General features: G+C 56.3%; 1 protein-coding gene across 3 annotated transcripts; it reads right to left on the minus strand.

Annotated features, from left to right (window-relative positions):
* Positions 1 to 929: 929 nt before the first annotated feature.
* MXRA8 (matrix remodeling associated 8) lies at positions 930 to 13,386 on the minus strand. Of its 3 annotated transcripts, XM_034671027.1 has the most exons (11): positions 13,344 to 13,386; positions 10,778 to 10,884; positions 4,001 to 4,024; positions 3,579 to 3,884; positions 3,384 to 3,485; positions 2,827 to 3,297; positions 2,513 to 2,671; positions 2,297 to 2,336; positions 2,136 to 2,212; positions 1,945 to 2,025; positions 930 to 1,823 (listed from the first exon to the last, which is right to left on the minus strand). In XM_034671027.1, exons 4-11 carry the CDS (start codon positions 3,781 to 3,783, stop codon positions 1,756 to 1,758), a joined length of 1,203 nt encoding a protein of 400 aa, XP_034526918.1. In that variant the 5' UTR covers positions 3,784 to 3,884; positions 4,001 to 4,024; positions 10,778 to 10,884; positions 13,344 to 13,386; the 3' UTR covers positions 930 to 1,755. The 3 variants fall into 3 exon arrangements, with proteins under 3 accessions (XP_034526918.1, XP_034526916.1, XP_034526917.1); XM_034671025.1 differs by lacking the exons at positions 10,778 to 10,884; positions 13,344 to 13,386 and adding an exon at positions 5,386 to 5,527; XM_034671026.1 differs by lacking the exons at positions 10,778 to 10,884; positions 13,344 to 13,386 and adding an exon at positions 5,386 to 5,526 and having other exon boundaries at positions 930 to 1,781.
* Positions 13,387 to 16,771: the final 3,385 nt, after the last annotated feature.

Genomic DNA, 16,771 nt, shown 5'->3' on the forward strand with positions numbered 1-16,771 from the left:
TTCACAGCTGACAAGCCTGCTCACGTCCAGAGTCCGGACATTAGATACGAGCCTGAGCCTAGGATGCCCACCACAACGTCCTGCTTTGTGTCACCTGTGCTGTCTTTTAAGATGGCCACTCAGAATTGAGCCTACAAAAAATTAGTGACCACCACCCCAACCACCATATAAGTAATAGGTGTATGCTACCCTGCTGTTTGTCTCCTGATCTGGAATGGAGGACCACCCTTCCGAAGCCCTGCTCACCGCCCCCCTGTTCTGGGATCTATAAGTAACGAATCTGACTTTACATCCTCCGTGTGAGGTCACTGACACTGCCTTCCTCACAGCGCCCTGGGGTTTTCACTTCCCCAGGGTGGGAGCTCAGACGCCAGGTTACCCGCTGACCCTCTGTGGATGGCTTGTGCCCCTAATTCAGCCAGACATAATCTGCATATTCTCAACACACCATCTCAGGGTTTGCAGCATGGGGTGACAGACAGCCTTTCCCACCTCCTGCTGCCCTCGGAGTTTTGTTGGATGGGGTCAGGGCTGGGGAAACACAACGGCTCCTTCCTCCTGCACCTCCCTCCCATCCCCCTCACAAGTGTCCTGCCTTTGGTACCTACTCCTGCTTCCCCCCCCTTATCCTCACACATCTAATCCCATTTTGGCATCTGCTGCTCAGAGGGCTGTCCTCTGAGCATGTCCAGGCTCCCCTCCTCCATGTCCAAATAAGCCCTCAGAAGAGAATCCGGAACTCCTTTACAACCAGGAATAGTGCTATAGGATTGGACCTGACATCACTCTTCCCAGGATACCCGGACTCGGACCTTCCTTGCAAAGAAATGGGTGGTGACAGCAGGGCTTCAGATGAAGGAAAGCACTGAGGTTCCCAAGGCCCGGACTCCGCCCCCCGGGACATGAAGTAGGAGCCACAGAGGCATACCTGGGGCCAAGTCTAAAAATCACGTGGTCTTTATTGTGATGGTGGCAGTTTCCCGGGAGGAGCAAATGTGGGGTGTTGGGGGTGGCAGCACAAGCCACTCTAGAACCATCTTTACCGCTCCCTTGTCCTCAGCCAAAACAGAAGCCAAATGAGGTCCCAGCCCCAGACTCCAGCCCGAGGAAGGGCTGCGGGAGCGGGGTCAGAGTCAAAAGTCACCTGGAGCCCAGTGACTGTCAAGGCACTTGCTGGAAACAAAGCTGGAATAGGGTGGAAGGCAGAGAAGCCCCAGGGCAGCCCCAGGTAGCCCAACACAGAGCAGAGGGGAATTAGCCTGGGGCCTGGAACGTACAATCCTCAGGTCCCAGCCATAGAAGGGGGTGAAGAAGGGGGGCCAGGGTGCTAGCCCTGAGGCTGACCCAAGCTCCAAGACCCTCCACTGAGCCCCAGCCCACAGTGGCAGGGGCCAGGAGAGCCTGAAGGGTTGATTGGTAAACATCAGCGGGGTCTGGGCTGTGCCTGCGTTGTGGTGGTGGGGGGGGCAGGACCACCAGTGAGTGTGGGAGCCAGCAGGCACCTGCTGAGGGCTGGTGAAGGGGCACCTGCAGAGTCCCAAAGAGCCCGCTGTGCTTGTGAGGATGAGGATGACTCCGGGGAGAGGGGTCTGGAGGCAGCCTTGCTCGGTGCCAGTCCAGGCCAAGTTCCAGGACAGCGGGACCAGCCGCTGGAAGGGGGTCAGGTGAGCCACATGAGGGTCAGGAGGTCATCCTCCAAGACGGACAGACAGGAGTTGGCAGGGCTGCTGGCCCAGCCAGGAGCCCAGGGTCACCTTATTTGCAGTACTCCTTTCTGAACTCTGGAAGCCAAGGGAACAGGTGGGTGTCTGCCCTCTGGCCCTCTGTCACAGGGGTAAACACAAGGCAGACGTCTAGCAAGACTGCCCAGGGACTCCTGCCCCTGGGGCTGGCTGGTGAGTGTGGATGGGGTGAGGTACGGGCCCAGCCTTCCTAGTCACTCACCTCTGTCCAAGTCAATGTTCTTGACGGGCAGTGGGCTGTGGCCCAGCTCAGCCCTCTCCTTCAGGATGTTGTTTTTGTAATCTGGTGCAAGGAAAGAGCAGGGTGAGGCCCCCCCACCCCCCGAGATGTGCCTCCCCTAGGTCAGGCCTGGCAGCCACAGTCTGGACCTTGGTTCTGGGGCCCTCCCTCACCTAGCTGAATGTCCTCACTCCTGTAAAGTGCCTGGTCTCCTGTGGCCACAGCAAACTCTGCCATGTTCACATCCTTCCTGGAGGCGGGAGGGTGGTGGGCAGTTAGAGCAGAGCGGGGTGGGGAGGTCTGCTCCCCAGGAGAGCCTGGAGGCGGCACTCACCCCTTTGACTTCCCCGACTTCTTGTCCGCGTATTCATAGCCTGGGGAGGAAGACTCAGGTTGGGGGCAGTCTCACCCGCTCCCCAGCCCCCTCGGCCCTGAGGAACCCTCCCATCCCTGCTTACCCTCCGCTCAGGCCACCGCCCCCCACGCCGGCCTCTGGTCAGGGAGGCTTCCCAGCTCGGGCCTCGGCCCTGCGGCTGCAGCCCCAGCTCACCTCCGCGGCGGCGCTGACGGGTGGCCAGGACGACGGTGATGAGCAGCAGGATGAAGAGCAAGAGGGTGGCCAGGACGTAGCCCAGCTGCTGGAAGAAGTGGGCCCGGCCCTCGGGGACTATGACGTTGATGACGCTGCGGCCGCGCGCCAGGGTGGGATCTGCACCGGCCGTGAAGGGGCGGCGTCAGGGAGCGCCCCCCCCCCCATTCGGACCGCCCCTGCTTGGGGCTGACGGGGCTCGGGAAGGGATGGATGGCCTCCCCCCCGGCCAACACCCAGGTCCCTGTGGGGGGCAGGGAGGGGCCACGCGGCACCTGAGCCAGGGGCGCCGCTGTGGCTGGAACCGTTGCCCGGCGAGTCCCGCGGGGGCGGCTCAGCGACGGGCTCGGTGACTCTCAGGTGGAAGATGCGGCGCTCGTGGAGGCCGCAGTAGTGATGGTGCAGGTGGCAGGAGTACGTGCCCTCGTCGGCTGGCTCCAGCGGGTCGATGCGCAGTGAGAAGTCGCCGCGCGCAAAGGCGTCCGCCCCCACCTCCACGCGGTCGCGCAGGAAGGGCGGCCCGTAGGCTCGGCGCTCGCCCGACGCGTACAGGTCCAGCAGGCGGTCGGCGCGGTCGTGCGGCACCCCGGGCGGCTGTCGGTCCCAGTGCACGACCTGCTGCGCCTCCTCCAGGTGCCGGTCGGTCCACACGTGCGCCCGGTTCACGCAGGTGAGCAGCGCGGGCGTGCCGCGCTCCACCACCAGCACCTCCTTCTCGCCGTCCCAGTGCGCGCCGGCCTCGCGGGCTGGGGGTGCAGGTGGGTCAGCGCCGGAGGGCGGGGAGGGAGCCCGCAGGGACACGTCCCGGGGGCGGCGGGGGGGGCACACTCACGGTTGTCCGTGACTTCGAGGCGGACGGCCAGGGTCTCGTACAGGTGGCAGTAATGGTGGTGCAGGTTACAGGTGTACAGCCCCGCGTCGGCATCCTCCACCGCTACGACCCGGCAGAAAGCCCAGCGGTGAAGTGCGCAGCCGGCCCGCGCGCCACACGGCCCCCGCATCCCCGCCGCGGTGCCCAGGCCCTTACCGCGGATGAGCAGCGAGAAGTTGCCGTCGTGGAAGGCGGAGAGGGGCAGCAGGAGGCGGCCGCGGTCGCGCGGCTCGTACACGCGTTGCTCGCCCGCTGAGTACATGTCTACGAGTCTGCGGGTCGGGCCGCCGCCTGGGCGGCCGCTGAGGTCCCAGTGGACCACGCGTTGGCGGTCGTGCAGCCGGTCCTGGGTCCACACCATTCTCGGGCTCTGGCAGCGCAGCACGGCCAGGGTGCCCGCCGCCCAGCTCACGGTGGACTCGGACACCACGGAGCTGGCGGCAGGCACGGGCCCTGAGGGCACTGGGGGGGAGGGGGAGTCACTGGGGGAGGGATGGGACCCGAGGGGAAGGTGCAGGGTGGGTCTGGCAAGACAGGAGGGGGACTGTTGTGGTTTCCCAGGGAGGCTGGTCACTAACCTGAGGACAGAAGGACAGCGGAGCCTAGAAGAAGGAGAGAGTCGCACTGGAGAGGGGATGACCTGAGCCTCGGCATCCAGGTCGTCCACCCAGCCCCGGGCCCCCAACTTGGCTGCCTGGGTCCCATTATAGTCCTTGCTGAGGTGGGTGTTAATGACACCCTCTTTTTTTTTTTATAGATATAGGTTTTATTTATTTATTTACTTATTTGAGAGAGAGCATGTGTGCGAGTGCAAAGGGGGGGCGGCAGGCAGAGGGAGAAGCAGGCTCCTCCCTGAGCAGGGAGCCCCAGGCAAGGGCTCTATCCCCGGGACCCTGAGATTGTGACCTGAGCCAAAGGCAGATGCTTACCTAACTGAGCCACCCAGGCGCCCCATTAGTGACACCCTCTTAAAAGGTGGGGATAAAGTCAAGCCAGGCAGACAAGATGGGGGAGGGCGCTCCTTTAGCCCCACATGGCCCAGGCAGGTCTCCCACGGCCCCCACCTAATCCTCACTGCCACCGCCTAGACTGTGGGACAGCTCTTCCCCTTTTGGGGGTGAATGGTGGAGCCAGCTCTGGAATGTGTACTTGTCACCAAGGGCCACCCTCAGGAATGGTGCCCACTGTCACCATCACTGCAGCAAGGCCACCAGAGTGCCAAAGCGTGATGCTCAAAGCTGGTTTGGGGGGCTCCTGCACATTCGTATCCAACGAGGTACATGCACCTGCCAAGGGCCGCGCCACAGCAGCCCTCAAGAGTCCTCAGACAGCTGGACGTCCCGCCCCGCACCCAGTTCTCAGGGCTGGAGCCCCCGGGGTCTTCCTGAAGGGCAGAAGTCTGAAGCACTAGCAGGCTGGACCGTCTGCACCCACAGGCAAGTTCCTGCTCCAGAGATGGGCTGAGCGCCCGGGACCAGGAGGAATGTGCCGGGTCAGCAGGCCAGCCCAGGAGGCGGGCTCAGGGGGCCAGGGAGCCAGGGGGGACTGGAACAGACCCTATTAGCCCCACTGTTCCCAGGCCCCTTGTATCCTCCAACCTACTCGTCTTCTGACCACTGGAAGAAGTGCAGACCTGAGGGGCTTCCTGGAAGAGTGGGGTGGGGGAGGGACCCCAGTGAGAGGCACCCGCCACCTCAGCCTCCCTGCCCTTCTTGGCCCTCTGGCTCCCAAATCCATGTGAGAGGAAGTTCTGGTGGAGATCTAATATAAAACCTCACACCCTCCTGGGTCCTAGGGGCCCCTTATCCTGGTGAGCTGCCACCTTGAGGCACCCCCCCCCCGACCCAGCCCCTTCCCGGCAGCGGGAGCGTCCCACTCCTCTGCACTCAAGCTCAGACAGGCAGCTTTGCCCAGAAGACCCGCTTGTGGTCCCACTCCAGACCCCCACCCACCCTGCACTCACTCTGAAGAAGTACAAGTTCCCAGACCACAACTTGGGACCGCAGCTCCATGGCGCCCGCCTGGCCCGCCTGCCTCGCTTTGTCTCACTTCTGCTCCAACTCTCCAGAAAAACAGCCCAGCCCCCTCCCCCTCCTTAGCACCCACCATGACATCACGGAGCCCTGGGCGGGGTCGACGGTCTGCAGACCGCCCCCTCTGGCTCCTCCTGGCCCCTAGTCCTCCCCGAATCCTTGGCTGGCCTGGTGGGGAGGGGTAGGAACACAGGCACTGTGTCAGAGGAATTGAGGGGAAATCAGAGCAGAGACCCTGCCCATCCTCTGGCCCAGGTCCTGGAGCGGGGGCGGGGGGGGGCGGTAGCCCAGCCTTTGAAGGGGCAGGAGGGCTGAGGGCATGGTCCCGGATGCTGTGGGGGCAGCTGGGACACATAAGGCCCTTTGGGGCTGCTGCAGGGCTGGGGCTCCGGGGTGCACATCACCTCACGTCTACCTCCGTCGGGGGAACCTGGCCCGGGGTGTTCCCCCATGTGGACAGCGTGGGCAGGGTCCTCCCTCCTGTGCTTGCTGTGGAGCTGAGGCAACCCCCCTAGCAAAAAGACCCCCAAGAAGCCCAGGGTGCCGGACCTACCCCTCTTCCCCTCAGCCTCCTCTGGAGGCTGTGTGTCTTCATTTGTGAAAGGAAAATAGTCACCCCAGTTCTGGGGGGGGGGCAAGGGGCTCCCTGATGGGCCCAGCTGCCCACCAGTCATTTTCACCACCCAGGGGGGCCTGCCAGGGCATGAGGGTGGGGACCCCAGCACTGAGGGGCAGCGTTTGACCAGCTCCTCCCCTCTGGCCTGGACCTCCATCTGCCCACCATCAAGGGCAGAGCCTGGTGTCCCTGAAACCAAACCCTGGCTAAGACGCTCCCCGCCCATAGTAGAGGGGGGAAGGCGGGTATGGGAGCTTCCCCCGTGGAAGGCACAAATTTGAAGCTCTGGGAAAACTTACAAAGTCACATAAATAAATGCAAAATAACAGATCACACACTGTGTACCAAACCCACTCTTTCTAGTTAAACAAACCTCAAAAAGAAAAAGAAAGAAAGAAATGCAAACCACCACCAAAACCCAAGTGCATGTTTTAGACTACCCATTTGAATAGAATTACGGTCACAGGCCCCAGTCTCTGCTGGGCAGGGATCTCACCCTGGAAGCCTGTCCTGGTCCCCAGTTCCTCAGATAAGCAAAGACCCCAGTCCAGCTGGACTCTCCAGCTTCAGGCAAGGTGGGGAAACTGTCAGGGCTGCAGCAGAGGGAATGAGGACGGGCCATGAGGATGCGGGGAGCCCCCCCAATGGACCCATTTCCTCAGCAAGACTCAGCCCCCCCCACCCCCGGGCATTGGAGCCCCTTTTCCAAACTGGAATCAGAGCTTGTCCCTGTCCCAGCCCCTCCCTGGACCTTTCATTCTGGAAAAACAAGCCCCGCCTGGCTGGCCTTGAGGCCTGGCCTCTCCTCCTGTTTTTTTAACTGGTTTATATTAGCTGGTGACCTCCCTTCTCTGCGCCCCGCCCATGTCTCTCCATCTCTATCCTGTGTTCCCGCCTCCGTCTGCCTAGCTGTCTCTCCCCCATGGAGGGCAGATGTCCAGGCAGTGCTGGACGGAGGCAGAAATGGCCCAGCGCCCGCCCCTCTGTCTGGAAGGGGACCAGGGTCAGCTCCTAGCCCTGAGCCAGGAGCCTGTGGGCGCCCTCCCTGTCCCAGCAGGTTCCCTGGCCTCGGTCCCTGTGGGGCCTTCTCGGTGGAAACTGAGCCCTTAGCTTGGCCCAAAGGCGTCAAGTTTGAGGGGGCCACTACTGGGGGGAAGTTGACCCCCCATGCGCCACTGGGCAAGAATGGACAGAGGCAGTGGAGGGCTACAACCCCCTCTTCCCTTCCCCTCTCTGCCTGAGGCCAGCAGAACCAAAATCAGCAGCAAAGGGCTGCTGCCCCACCCCCACTCGTGGCAGTTAATAGCCACAGATGAGAATGCAGGTCCAGCAGGCCACCTGCCCCTCCCCTGGCCAAGGCCTGAGACCTTCTGCTCCTCTCCAAGTGCCTGTGGGTTGCTCATTTCCGAGTCTCGCTTCCATTCCTCGAGAAGAGAACACACCAGGACAAAGCCACTGACATCACGACATGGTCCCACCCTGAGCTCTGGCCAACGCCCCCCCAGCCAGACCAGAGCCCTGTTTCTACGTCCCCTCTTCTAGGAGGCGTGGCTGCACAAGGCAGGGGTCAGCCAACCAGCCCCACTAAGAATCAGGTTCTGGCTCCTACTCCTGGGGACTCGGACATTCCAGGCAGCCAGGCTCACTGGGAGGAGAAACCACAGGCGCTCAGAGACGCCACCAGACACAATCAGACACAGAGACACGTGCTCACGCCCACTGTTCTGTCACTCAACAAATATTTGCTGAGCACCTACTGTGTGCCAGGGACCTGGAAGCTGACAGAGGGAGGCGGATGGCAGGCCAGCTCAGGGACAGATAAGATTGTTTTAATCTCTGGGAGAAATGTTGTCAAGAGATGAAAACAGGGCAGGGTCTCCCTCCACAGGACTGATGGGAACGGCCTCCGAGGGAATGACAGCCACAGGTAAATGTCCAGGCCGGTGCCTGGGAAGCTGCCTCCCAGATGAGGGAGCAGGGGTGGGTGCATAGGGAGGTCCGTGGGGGCCACAGTCTGGCTCTCATGCTGAGTGAGCGAGATAGGGGCTTGGAGGGTCCTACATGGGGAGGATGTGGGCTGGGGTTGCAGGAATGGGAGGTGGCTCAGAGCGGTAGGGCTTATATGAACACATGAGGAAAACAGCCCTCCAGAGCCCGGTGGCGTACAGAGCTCTCCGGGCACCGTGTCCTCCCTTTTGGTGTGGGCAGGAGCTGAAACAATGCTGGAAGAGCCTTCCGCACCCACAGGACAAAGTCCTGGGATGTCACTGTGACAGTCTCCATTGTGCTGCCTGCCGTCAATGTCTCCAGCCGGCCACCCTGAGAAAGGGCCCTTGGAGGGGGCCATGGGGCGGCCCCCAGCCAACAGCCAAGCAGAAAATGGACCTCAGTCCCACGAAAACAAGGAACTGGATCCCGCCCGCCCCCCAGAGAGGGCCCGTGCCTCAGATCCGGACGCAGCCCTGGCAGACACCGACTTCACCTGGGAGGCCCTGAGCAGAGGGCCCAGAAAACTCATATCCGCATGTCTGACCCAGGGAAGCCGTGTAATAGTGAATGTGTTCCATTAAAGCTGCTCAATTTGTGGCGGTTGGTGGTACAGCAATAGAAGACGAACATGACTGTCTCCAGAACAGAGCCAGGCCAGGGCTCACACCAGCCGAAGGCACACATTTCACAAGGAGAAGGGGCCGGTGCTGTGGGGTGGGCTACGAGGCCCACCGAAGTCCCTCACGAATTGCATTGATCTGTCAGCAACTGAGGCGGAGGCCACGTGGAGGGCTGCATCTCAGACCACGAGCTCCCCAACGTCACTGACAGAGTTTCTGCCTGTCGTGACCAGTTCTGTAGGGGCCAGCTGCATATGCAGGGGCCCTTCTGGAGGCCCGATGGCTTGCCACACGGTGGCCTCTCATGCCACGAGGCAGGAGCTCCACACATCCCGGGTCTGAAGAGCTGAGTGCATCCCTCAAGAGAGCCCTTGACTGTGAGGGCTCTGGCCGCCTTCTGGGGAGGACCACAGGTCGATGACCTGTCAGGACGGGCTGAGAGATCGTCGAGGTAGCGAGACACTGTGATGCGAGAAGACAGAGAGGACAGGCGACCGGCTGGCTCAGCTGACGGAGTGAGTGGCTCTCCATCTCGGGCTTGTGAGTTTGAGCCTCGAGTTGGGTGTGGAGAGGTCGTTTCAGGGCACCTGGGTGCCTCAATAGGTTAAAGCAGCCAACTCTTGATTTCGGCTCAGATCGTGATCTCAGGGTAGAGGGCTCTGCGCTCACTGGGGAGTCTGCTTGAGATTCTCTCTCCCTCCGCTCCCCCCAACTCGTGCCCTCGCTTTCTCTCAAAAACAAAACAAAACAATACAGACAAGAATATGGAAATATAGAGACATTGTGTCATGGACCAGCCAACCTTTCCTTTTTTTTTTTTTTTTAAGATTTTATTTATTTATTTGAGAGAGTGAGCGAGCGAGCAGGAGTACGAGCAGGAGGAGGGGCAGAGGGAGAAGCAGACTCCCCACTGAGCAGGGAGCCTGACACAGGGCTCCATCCCAAGACCTTGGGATCATGACCTGAGCTGAAGGCAGACACTTAACCGACTGAGCCGCAGACGCCCCGTGCACATGATTCCTTTGAGCATCTCTGCTTTACAGTGAGCGTGGGGTTGAGCTCTCCCAGCAGGAATGCTCCAGGAGGAAGGGTTCTCCTGTGTGTCAGCCTGGGCTGGGTGGGTCGGTGGTGTCATGCCCACGACACACTGTCCCTCAGCCATCTCAAAACCTTGACCTGGCCACAGTAATCTTCCTGCAGTGCTCTCAACAGGGAAGCCAGCACCCCTGCCCCCTCTGCAGTGCGCCTCGGGCCCGTGCAGCCTGGAGGGTTCCCTCCACTTTGCATGCCCAGCACCCCCACCGTACCCTCACTTACTCTGCTTCATCATGGGGCTCTTGGGCTAGGCTCACTGTGTTCCCAGGCCACCTGCTCGAGCCGTGGTGGGGATCAGCCCGGCCCCCACAGGAAGGCCCCAAAGAGGCCAAGTCTGCATGAGAGAGATGCTCTTCCTGATTCAAAGAGGAAGCAACGGGTGCGAAAGGGCCCCAGAGCTCTGACGTGGTCCCTGGAGACAGTGTGGCAGGTGTCCAGGTGTGGCCACGTGGCAGCTTGTCCAAGGACACTGTTTCCCACAGTATCCAGAGTCCCTGAAAGAGCCCCTCATATACAGACCCTTTTGCGCTTTCTCCAGAACGGTTCATTTCTGATTTGCAGTTTGTAGCAGGTAAGCATGAGGAAAGCACAAACCAGCACCGGCTGGCCAAGCTGGACAGAACATGCAAAGGTCAGAGGGCAGAATCTCTCTTGAGGCGCAGCACGCTTTCCAAGGGTTTGGTCAACAGTGACTCTGAGCATTACAACACGTAATGAGCTGGGAGGACACTAAAAACTGCCAGGCACTTTTGGTCGGCCCCGTGGTGTCCTGACTGCCTGGCAAGAGCACGAAACAGGCACAAAGCTGGTCTGTGGACAGTTACTGCGCCAGTCCCACGCGGCAAGAGAGACAGGCAAAGCCGCCCAAATACAGCAGCAACAATAGCATGACTGTTGTCTATCAGCAGCTCAGGGAGGCTGAACGCTTTTTACTCGACTTTCCCATCATATGGGCTTCAGACTGTGTGATGACGTGAGTAAAATATGTTAACAATCACTTACCTATTTATACGATTCCTCCTTTTGTCCGAGAGAGGTGGCCCTTGTGTTGCCCAGAGGCAGGTGAGCTTGACGACATGCTGTCAGCTTTTCAATGTCTGACATGAGGCCTGAATTTTGGGAAGGCAACACCGGAGTTACAAGAGGGGACTGGCAGGAGCGTGGTTGTTTCAGCTGTAGTTTTAATCAGGGTAAAGATATTTAAAACGAGCACAGAGTTTGAAATGATTACCAGGAGCCTTTGCCCCCATGATATGAAGACCATTTGGTAACAGATTTGAGCCGTGGTGGGGGTCAGCCCGACACCCACAGGGAGGCCCCAAGGAGCCTGAGTCTAGACGAGAGAGATGCCCTTCCTGATCCAAACAGGAAGCAACTGGTTTCCTTCTCTTTATTACTCTAGATACACCTGCTCAGTTTAACAGCATCCGTCTGCCTCTCTCTGAGTGTGTCCATGTTGTAAATGAGAACCCTACGCTGTCCGCTTTCGCTCCTTTACATTCAACTTCATATACACGACATGTATATCCCAGTAACTTTACCATGCAAACCACGCACAATTTGAAAAAAAAAAAAACCAGATGTTTTTACGTAGTGATCACTATTTCTGTAGTCCCTGTCTTTGGGAATTTCCGTATCTTTAAAACTTATCCGGCTATAACTGTAGGCTTTGATGCAGACCAAACCACCTTGAAACTAGCTTACAGCTACTAACCGGGTGGGCGGTGAGCGGGGACGCTGTTCTGTTAGGTACAGTCACGTGGGTAAGTGGCACGTGCGACTACTGAGATCCAAGGAATGGCACAGCTCGACCGGAACCTCAACGGATGCGAAGTCTTAAAAGCTATTTTAGGAAGCTGGGAGCATCAGAATGTGGCAAAAGCAAGCAAAGTATGTTTCAAATGAAACGACCTCAGTGAAGGCGGGGGAGTGCCGACCCAAGTCACTCTGGCGATGAGAAGAGTCTGCAAGACTAGAGGCCAAGGAAGTGTGCACAGCCCTGCTCGCTAGCTGACAGAGCTGTTCCCCGCGGGTTAGGGTTTATCGATTCTGATGTATATACCAGAATCCATTCAGCAAGTGGGTGGCAGACGGTGGCAGCCAGGTTTCTCACTACGTGGGGCTGAGCAAGGAGAGGCGGCTAGAATGACCTGTGTGGTCATGGGTTACAACTGGAGACACCAGCATCAGCTTGGGTCAGTGTGGTGTAAACACCAGTGCCCACGAGCAGAAGCACAGCCGTGAATGCGCAGAAGCACAGACATGCTGGGCACATGGGACATCACGTGCACACAGGTCAGTACGCGCACGAGCGGAAGCACAGAGGTGCACGAGCAGAAGCAAGTCGTGCTGGGCACACGGTACAGTATGTGCACACAAGTCAGCACGCGCACGAGCGGAAGCACAGCCCGTTCACGCTCACACAGGACAGTACGTGCACGAGCAGAAGCACAGACGTGCTGGGCATACGGGACAGTACGTGCACGTGCATTTTCTAGCTCTGTAGTCCGGGATGCATCAAGCATTACCAGCACCCAGATCCCAGTTTCTAAGACCGTTTTCCAACAAAAGGAAGAAATGGAGAAATGGCTAATTTTAGGACCGGGGAAGAAACATACAAGATAAGGCAGGAGAATCTGTGGTGCCCAAAAGTAAGGAAATCCTAAAAAACTAAACAAATCAAAGGAGAATTATGGGATGTGCCAAAGAGCACAGGGGCCAACTGACGGCCCCCAGGGACAGAGAGCCGGTACAGGGGCTTTGGCTCATAATCCAAGTATAAAGTAAACATCCACGAGTCCAAACTGATTAAATGAAGGCAGGAGAATCCCAGGTAATTTATGCAGATAGAGCGGAGCAGTGGCTGCAGCGTCCCAACCCCCACCACACAGCACAGTGCAGCCCCTGATCTTCTGCCGCTCATGATTCTGTGGGTCAGGAATTCTGGCAGGACAGCTCGTCTGTGTCCCACGTGGTGCTGGATGGGGTGGCTCAACTGGGGCTGGAGGACCCAGCCAGCTTCCCTCCGGCACCTGGGGTCTCAGAGTGGCCATCAGGTGGGTCCTCTCTCCCCGGGGCCCTCTCTCTCTGTCCACATGACCACCCCATCCACATGGCCCTTTCTCTCTCCACTGGCCCCCTCTCTGTGCACAGAACCCACTCCCTCTCTGTCCATGGGCCCCCTCTCTTCACACAACCTCAGTACTCACTAGTCCAGCCCAGGCTTCCTTCCACTGATGGAAGCTGCCAGGCCCCTAACACCTAGGCTTGGCAGCATTCCGCCACACTCAGTGGCAGGACCCTGATCAGACCCCTGTTTTCAATAGGAGGAGCAGCAAAATCACATGGCCAAGAAGTGTGTGTACAGGGAAGGGGAAATAATTATGACGTCTTCAGAGATAACATACCACAGGAGGTGAGGTAAGTGGCAAAATGAAATGCAAATTCGGAGCACTGAGGTTTACAAGAAGGCATCTTTCATGACAGAGAACACTTCTTTTAATATAGTTAAACATATACGTGTGCATTTACATGACCTTAAATATGTTTTTTTTGAAAAATAACTTACCTGGGGCACATGTGGTTCAGTCGGTTAAGCGTTTGACTCTTGATTTCAGCTCAGGTCATGATCTCAGGGTCGTGAGTTCAAGCTCCATGTCAGGCTCCATGCTGGGTGTGGAAGCTCCTTAAAAAGAGAGAGAGAGAGTGTGTTCAAGAAAAAACAGTTACCTGACCCACAAAAACAGACGAGGAAATTTAGTAAAGTTTAAGTGAGCTTTGCATCATCAGTAAATAACCTAATTTTTCCCAAAGCTATAACTTCCTATTATCTTACACCCACGTAGTTGTTTTAAATCAAAATTATAGAACGAGTCTAATTTGTCCAAGGATTCACCTTGCTTAAAAATATGACCTGAGGGACACCTGGGCGGCTCAGTCAGTCAAACACCTGCCTTTGGCTCAGGTCATGATCCCAGGGTCCTGGGATCAAGTCCCACATTGGGCTCCCTGTTCATCGGTAAACTTGCTTCTCCCTCTAACTGCCACTCTCCCTGCTTGTGCTCTCTTTCTCTGACAAATAAAATCTTAAATAAATAAATATGACCTGAACTTTTTCCTTCTTTCTCTTTTTCTTTTTCTTTCTTTCTTTCTTCCTTCCTTTCTTCTTTCTTTTTTAAAGATTTTATTTCTTTATTTGACAGAGAGAGAGGCAGCGAGAGAGGGAACACAAGCAGGGGGAGTGGGAGAGGGAGAAGCAGGCTTCCTGCTGAGCAGGGAGCCCGACAAGGGGCTCGATCCCAGGACCCTGGGATCAGGACCTGAGCCAAAGGCAGACGCTTAACAACTGAGCCACCCAGGCGCCCCTGACCCTAACTTTTTCTTTTTTTTTTTTTTAAAGATTTTTTATTTATTTATTAGACAGAGATAGAGACAGCCAGCGAGAGAGGGAGCACAAGCAGGGGGAGTGGGAGAGGAAGAAGCAGGCTCATAGCTGAGGAGCCTGACGTGGGGCTCGATCCCATAACGCCGGGATCACGCCCTGAGCTGAAGGCAGACGCTCAACCGCTGTGCCACCCAGGCGCCCCTGACCCTAACTTTTTCTAATAGAAATTGTCAAACTCCACATTTTTCAGCCTGACATTTAAACAACATTGAATTAATGCTTGCATGAAGTAAAGGCTCCTTGGCATTATTTGTTCCCTGTATGAATTTACATCTCTTTGCTTCTTACCCAACAATCAACCATTATCCCCAGTTGTTTTTTTGGGGGGGGGGTGGGTTTTTTTTTTTTTAAGCTCTGGATTCTGAAAGAAAATGACCCTTCTTAAAGGGTAAACATTCCTAAGGCATTAGAAGCTCAATTTCTTTTTTTTCCTTTGGAACTGCACATTCTCTATTTTAAATCTATGCAAGCATGTATTAGTCACTTAAGCATCAAACTTCAGAGACTTTATAATCTTACACATTCTTTTTGGTTTCCAGTAAGATAGAAAGTTATACTAATATGCTCATAAAATGTTCCCAGTCATACAATCAAATCTAATCGGTCTCAGGAGAGCCAGATGCCTCGAGACTTCTCCATCAGTCCTCCAAAGTCGTCCGATGGATCTCGACATGCTTTGTGCTCCCACCCAGTGTGGTTAATATTCTCTTTAATGCTCCTATCTCACTTAGCCAGTGAAAGCCTTCCACGCTGGCTCCTGAGCCCTCTGACACAGCCACAGCAGCTTCGACAGCTCTCCTGCCATCTGGTACGAAAAGATACCCTGGCTCCGTATGCTTCCTGCCAGACCTGGCCTTAGGGTTGCCAGATTAAATACTGCACAGGACATACTTACCATGAAAATTACTTGTTGCTTATCCGAAATTCCAGTTGAACAAGAGGGCTTGTATTTTTATTCCTCAAGCTGGCAGCGGTGCCTGGAACCAGCCATGTCTCCAGAGCGTCCTGGCTCCCACTACAAATGGAAAGGGTGCTTCGGGACCATTTCTGGGTGTCTTGGACCTTTCTTGCTCTGGTTTGTAAACCACACTCAAATGTAAGTAGACGACCAAGTTCTGCCAAAGGAAACCCACCAACATGGAAAACAGACCGAGGCCAACAAACAGAAGAAGTCAGCTCGGAAGCAGAAACCAGACAGGAGTGACAGGGGCAGTGGGCTCGAGAAAATTGCATCATTAATACCCTCACAGAAGAGATGACATCACGCCTGTGAAACATAAACAGGGTGAGTGCTACTAAAAATACCCAAAAAGCAAAAAGTCTCTTAGAAATTAAAAATGACGTAACAGATATTTTAAAAAATTCATTACATGGGTTAGAAGAAAACGTTGAAGATGCAGGAAGCAGGAGAGCCTCAGAAAGACAGGTGAGAGCGAGGGCGGGCGGCTGACAGCAGAGCAGCTCAGGAGGGTTTCCCAGAACTGAAGGTCAGGACTTTCTGGATTGCGTCGGGCTCCTTCAGGGTGCAAACAGATCCACACTGAGCTACGTCACTCAACATCTGCAGCGACGAAGAAAAGAGAAGCTTCTAGAACGAAAGCTGGTGGTTTACAAAGGCTCTGACTCAAAATGGGTCTGATTTCCTCAGCAGCAACCCTGGGAGCCAGAGACACAGGAGAAATGCTGCAGAGTTTTGTTGGAAAGAATTTTCAGGCTAGAATTCTAGAACTAGCCAAGCCGTCGTCCAAGTCACAGGACACAATACAGATGTCTGCTCATATGCCAGGGTTCACATTCTCTCTGTGCAGCTTCCTGGGCTGACGGCCTGGTGTCAGAGCTGCAACGGGGCACAGACAGCGCCCGTCCCCACTCGGCGTCACCGAGCTGGAGGAGAAAGCCCACGGACGACACCCAAAGGGAAAGCAAAGTGCAGCAGCATGGGTGGTCCATTCAGCCCCGTGCTGCTCAGACTGCAGTCCGTTGTGGGCTGTGCGGAGAGTAACAAAACAGAATGCGTCCCAGCGCTCTCAGGAGGCCAGGTGTTGCTTCCGGAATGTTTCAGTTCTGTGTGTGTGTGTGTGTACGCGCATACCAGGTCCTGATAGCAAATGTATTTCTTATTTTGAGTTTTTGTCAAAAAAAATCTAAAAGCCACCAATTTAAAGACATGACAATAAATACGAAAAGAATCCTCTAAGAGGGCTAAAGCTGCCTCTGGGGAAAGTGGTGTGGTTATTTTTCATAAGCACTCCTGACCTAGTAAGACATACACAGGCATAACTTCTCTATTAAAATAATTTTTTTAAAATTAAGTTTTAGAGCCAGACAGACTTGTACTGAATCATGAATGGCAGGCAAGGTCACCTCTGAAGGGTGATCGTGGATTTGCTGGGAAATCAAGTCGGTCCTGTGAAGAACCCAGCACATCTGTGGTGCGGGAACCCACTCACACACGTCAGTTAGTCCTCCTTCCACCCTCCAGCTCCCGTGCGCCTCTTCTCAGAAAAACATATTGCATGAGGGGTGCCTCGTGGCTCAGTCGGTTCAGTGCC

This window comes from Ailuropoda melanoleuca, chromosome 11, assembly GCF_002007445.2.
Source record: "Ailuropoda melanoleuca isolate Jingjing chromosome 11, ASM200744v2, whole genome shotgun sequence".
NCBI lineage: Eukaryota > Metazoa > Chordata > Mammalia > Carnivora > Ursidae > Ailuropoda > Ailuropoda melanoleuca.

Coding starts and splice junctions, on each gene's coding strand:
- MXRA8 (XM_034671025.1), bottom strand. CDS start 5,434: ATGGAGCTGCGGTCCCAAGTTGTGGTCTGGGAACTTGTACTTCTTCAG. Junction 3,486..3,578: donor CTTCTCGCTGCTCATCCGCG/GTAAGGGCCTGG, acceptor GCCGGGTCGTAG/CGGTGGAGGATGCCGACGCG. Junction 2,672..2,826: donor CAGCGGCGCCCCTGGCTCAG/GTGCCGCGTGGC, acceptor CGGCCGGTGCAG/ATCCCACCCTGGCGCGCGGC.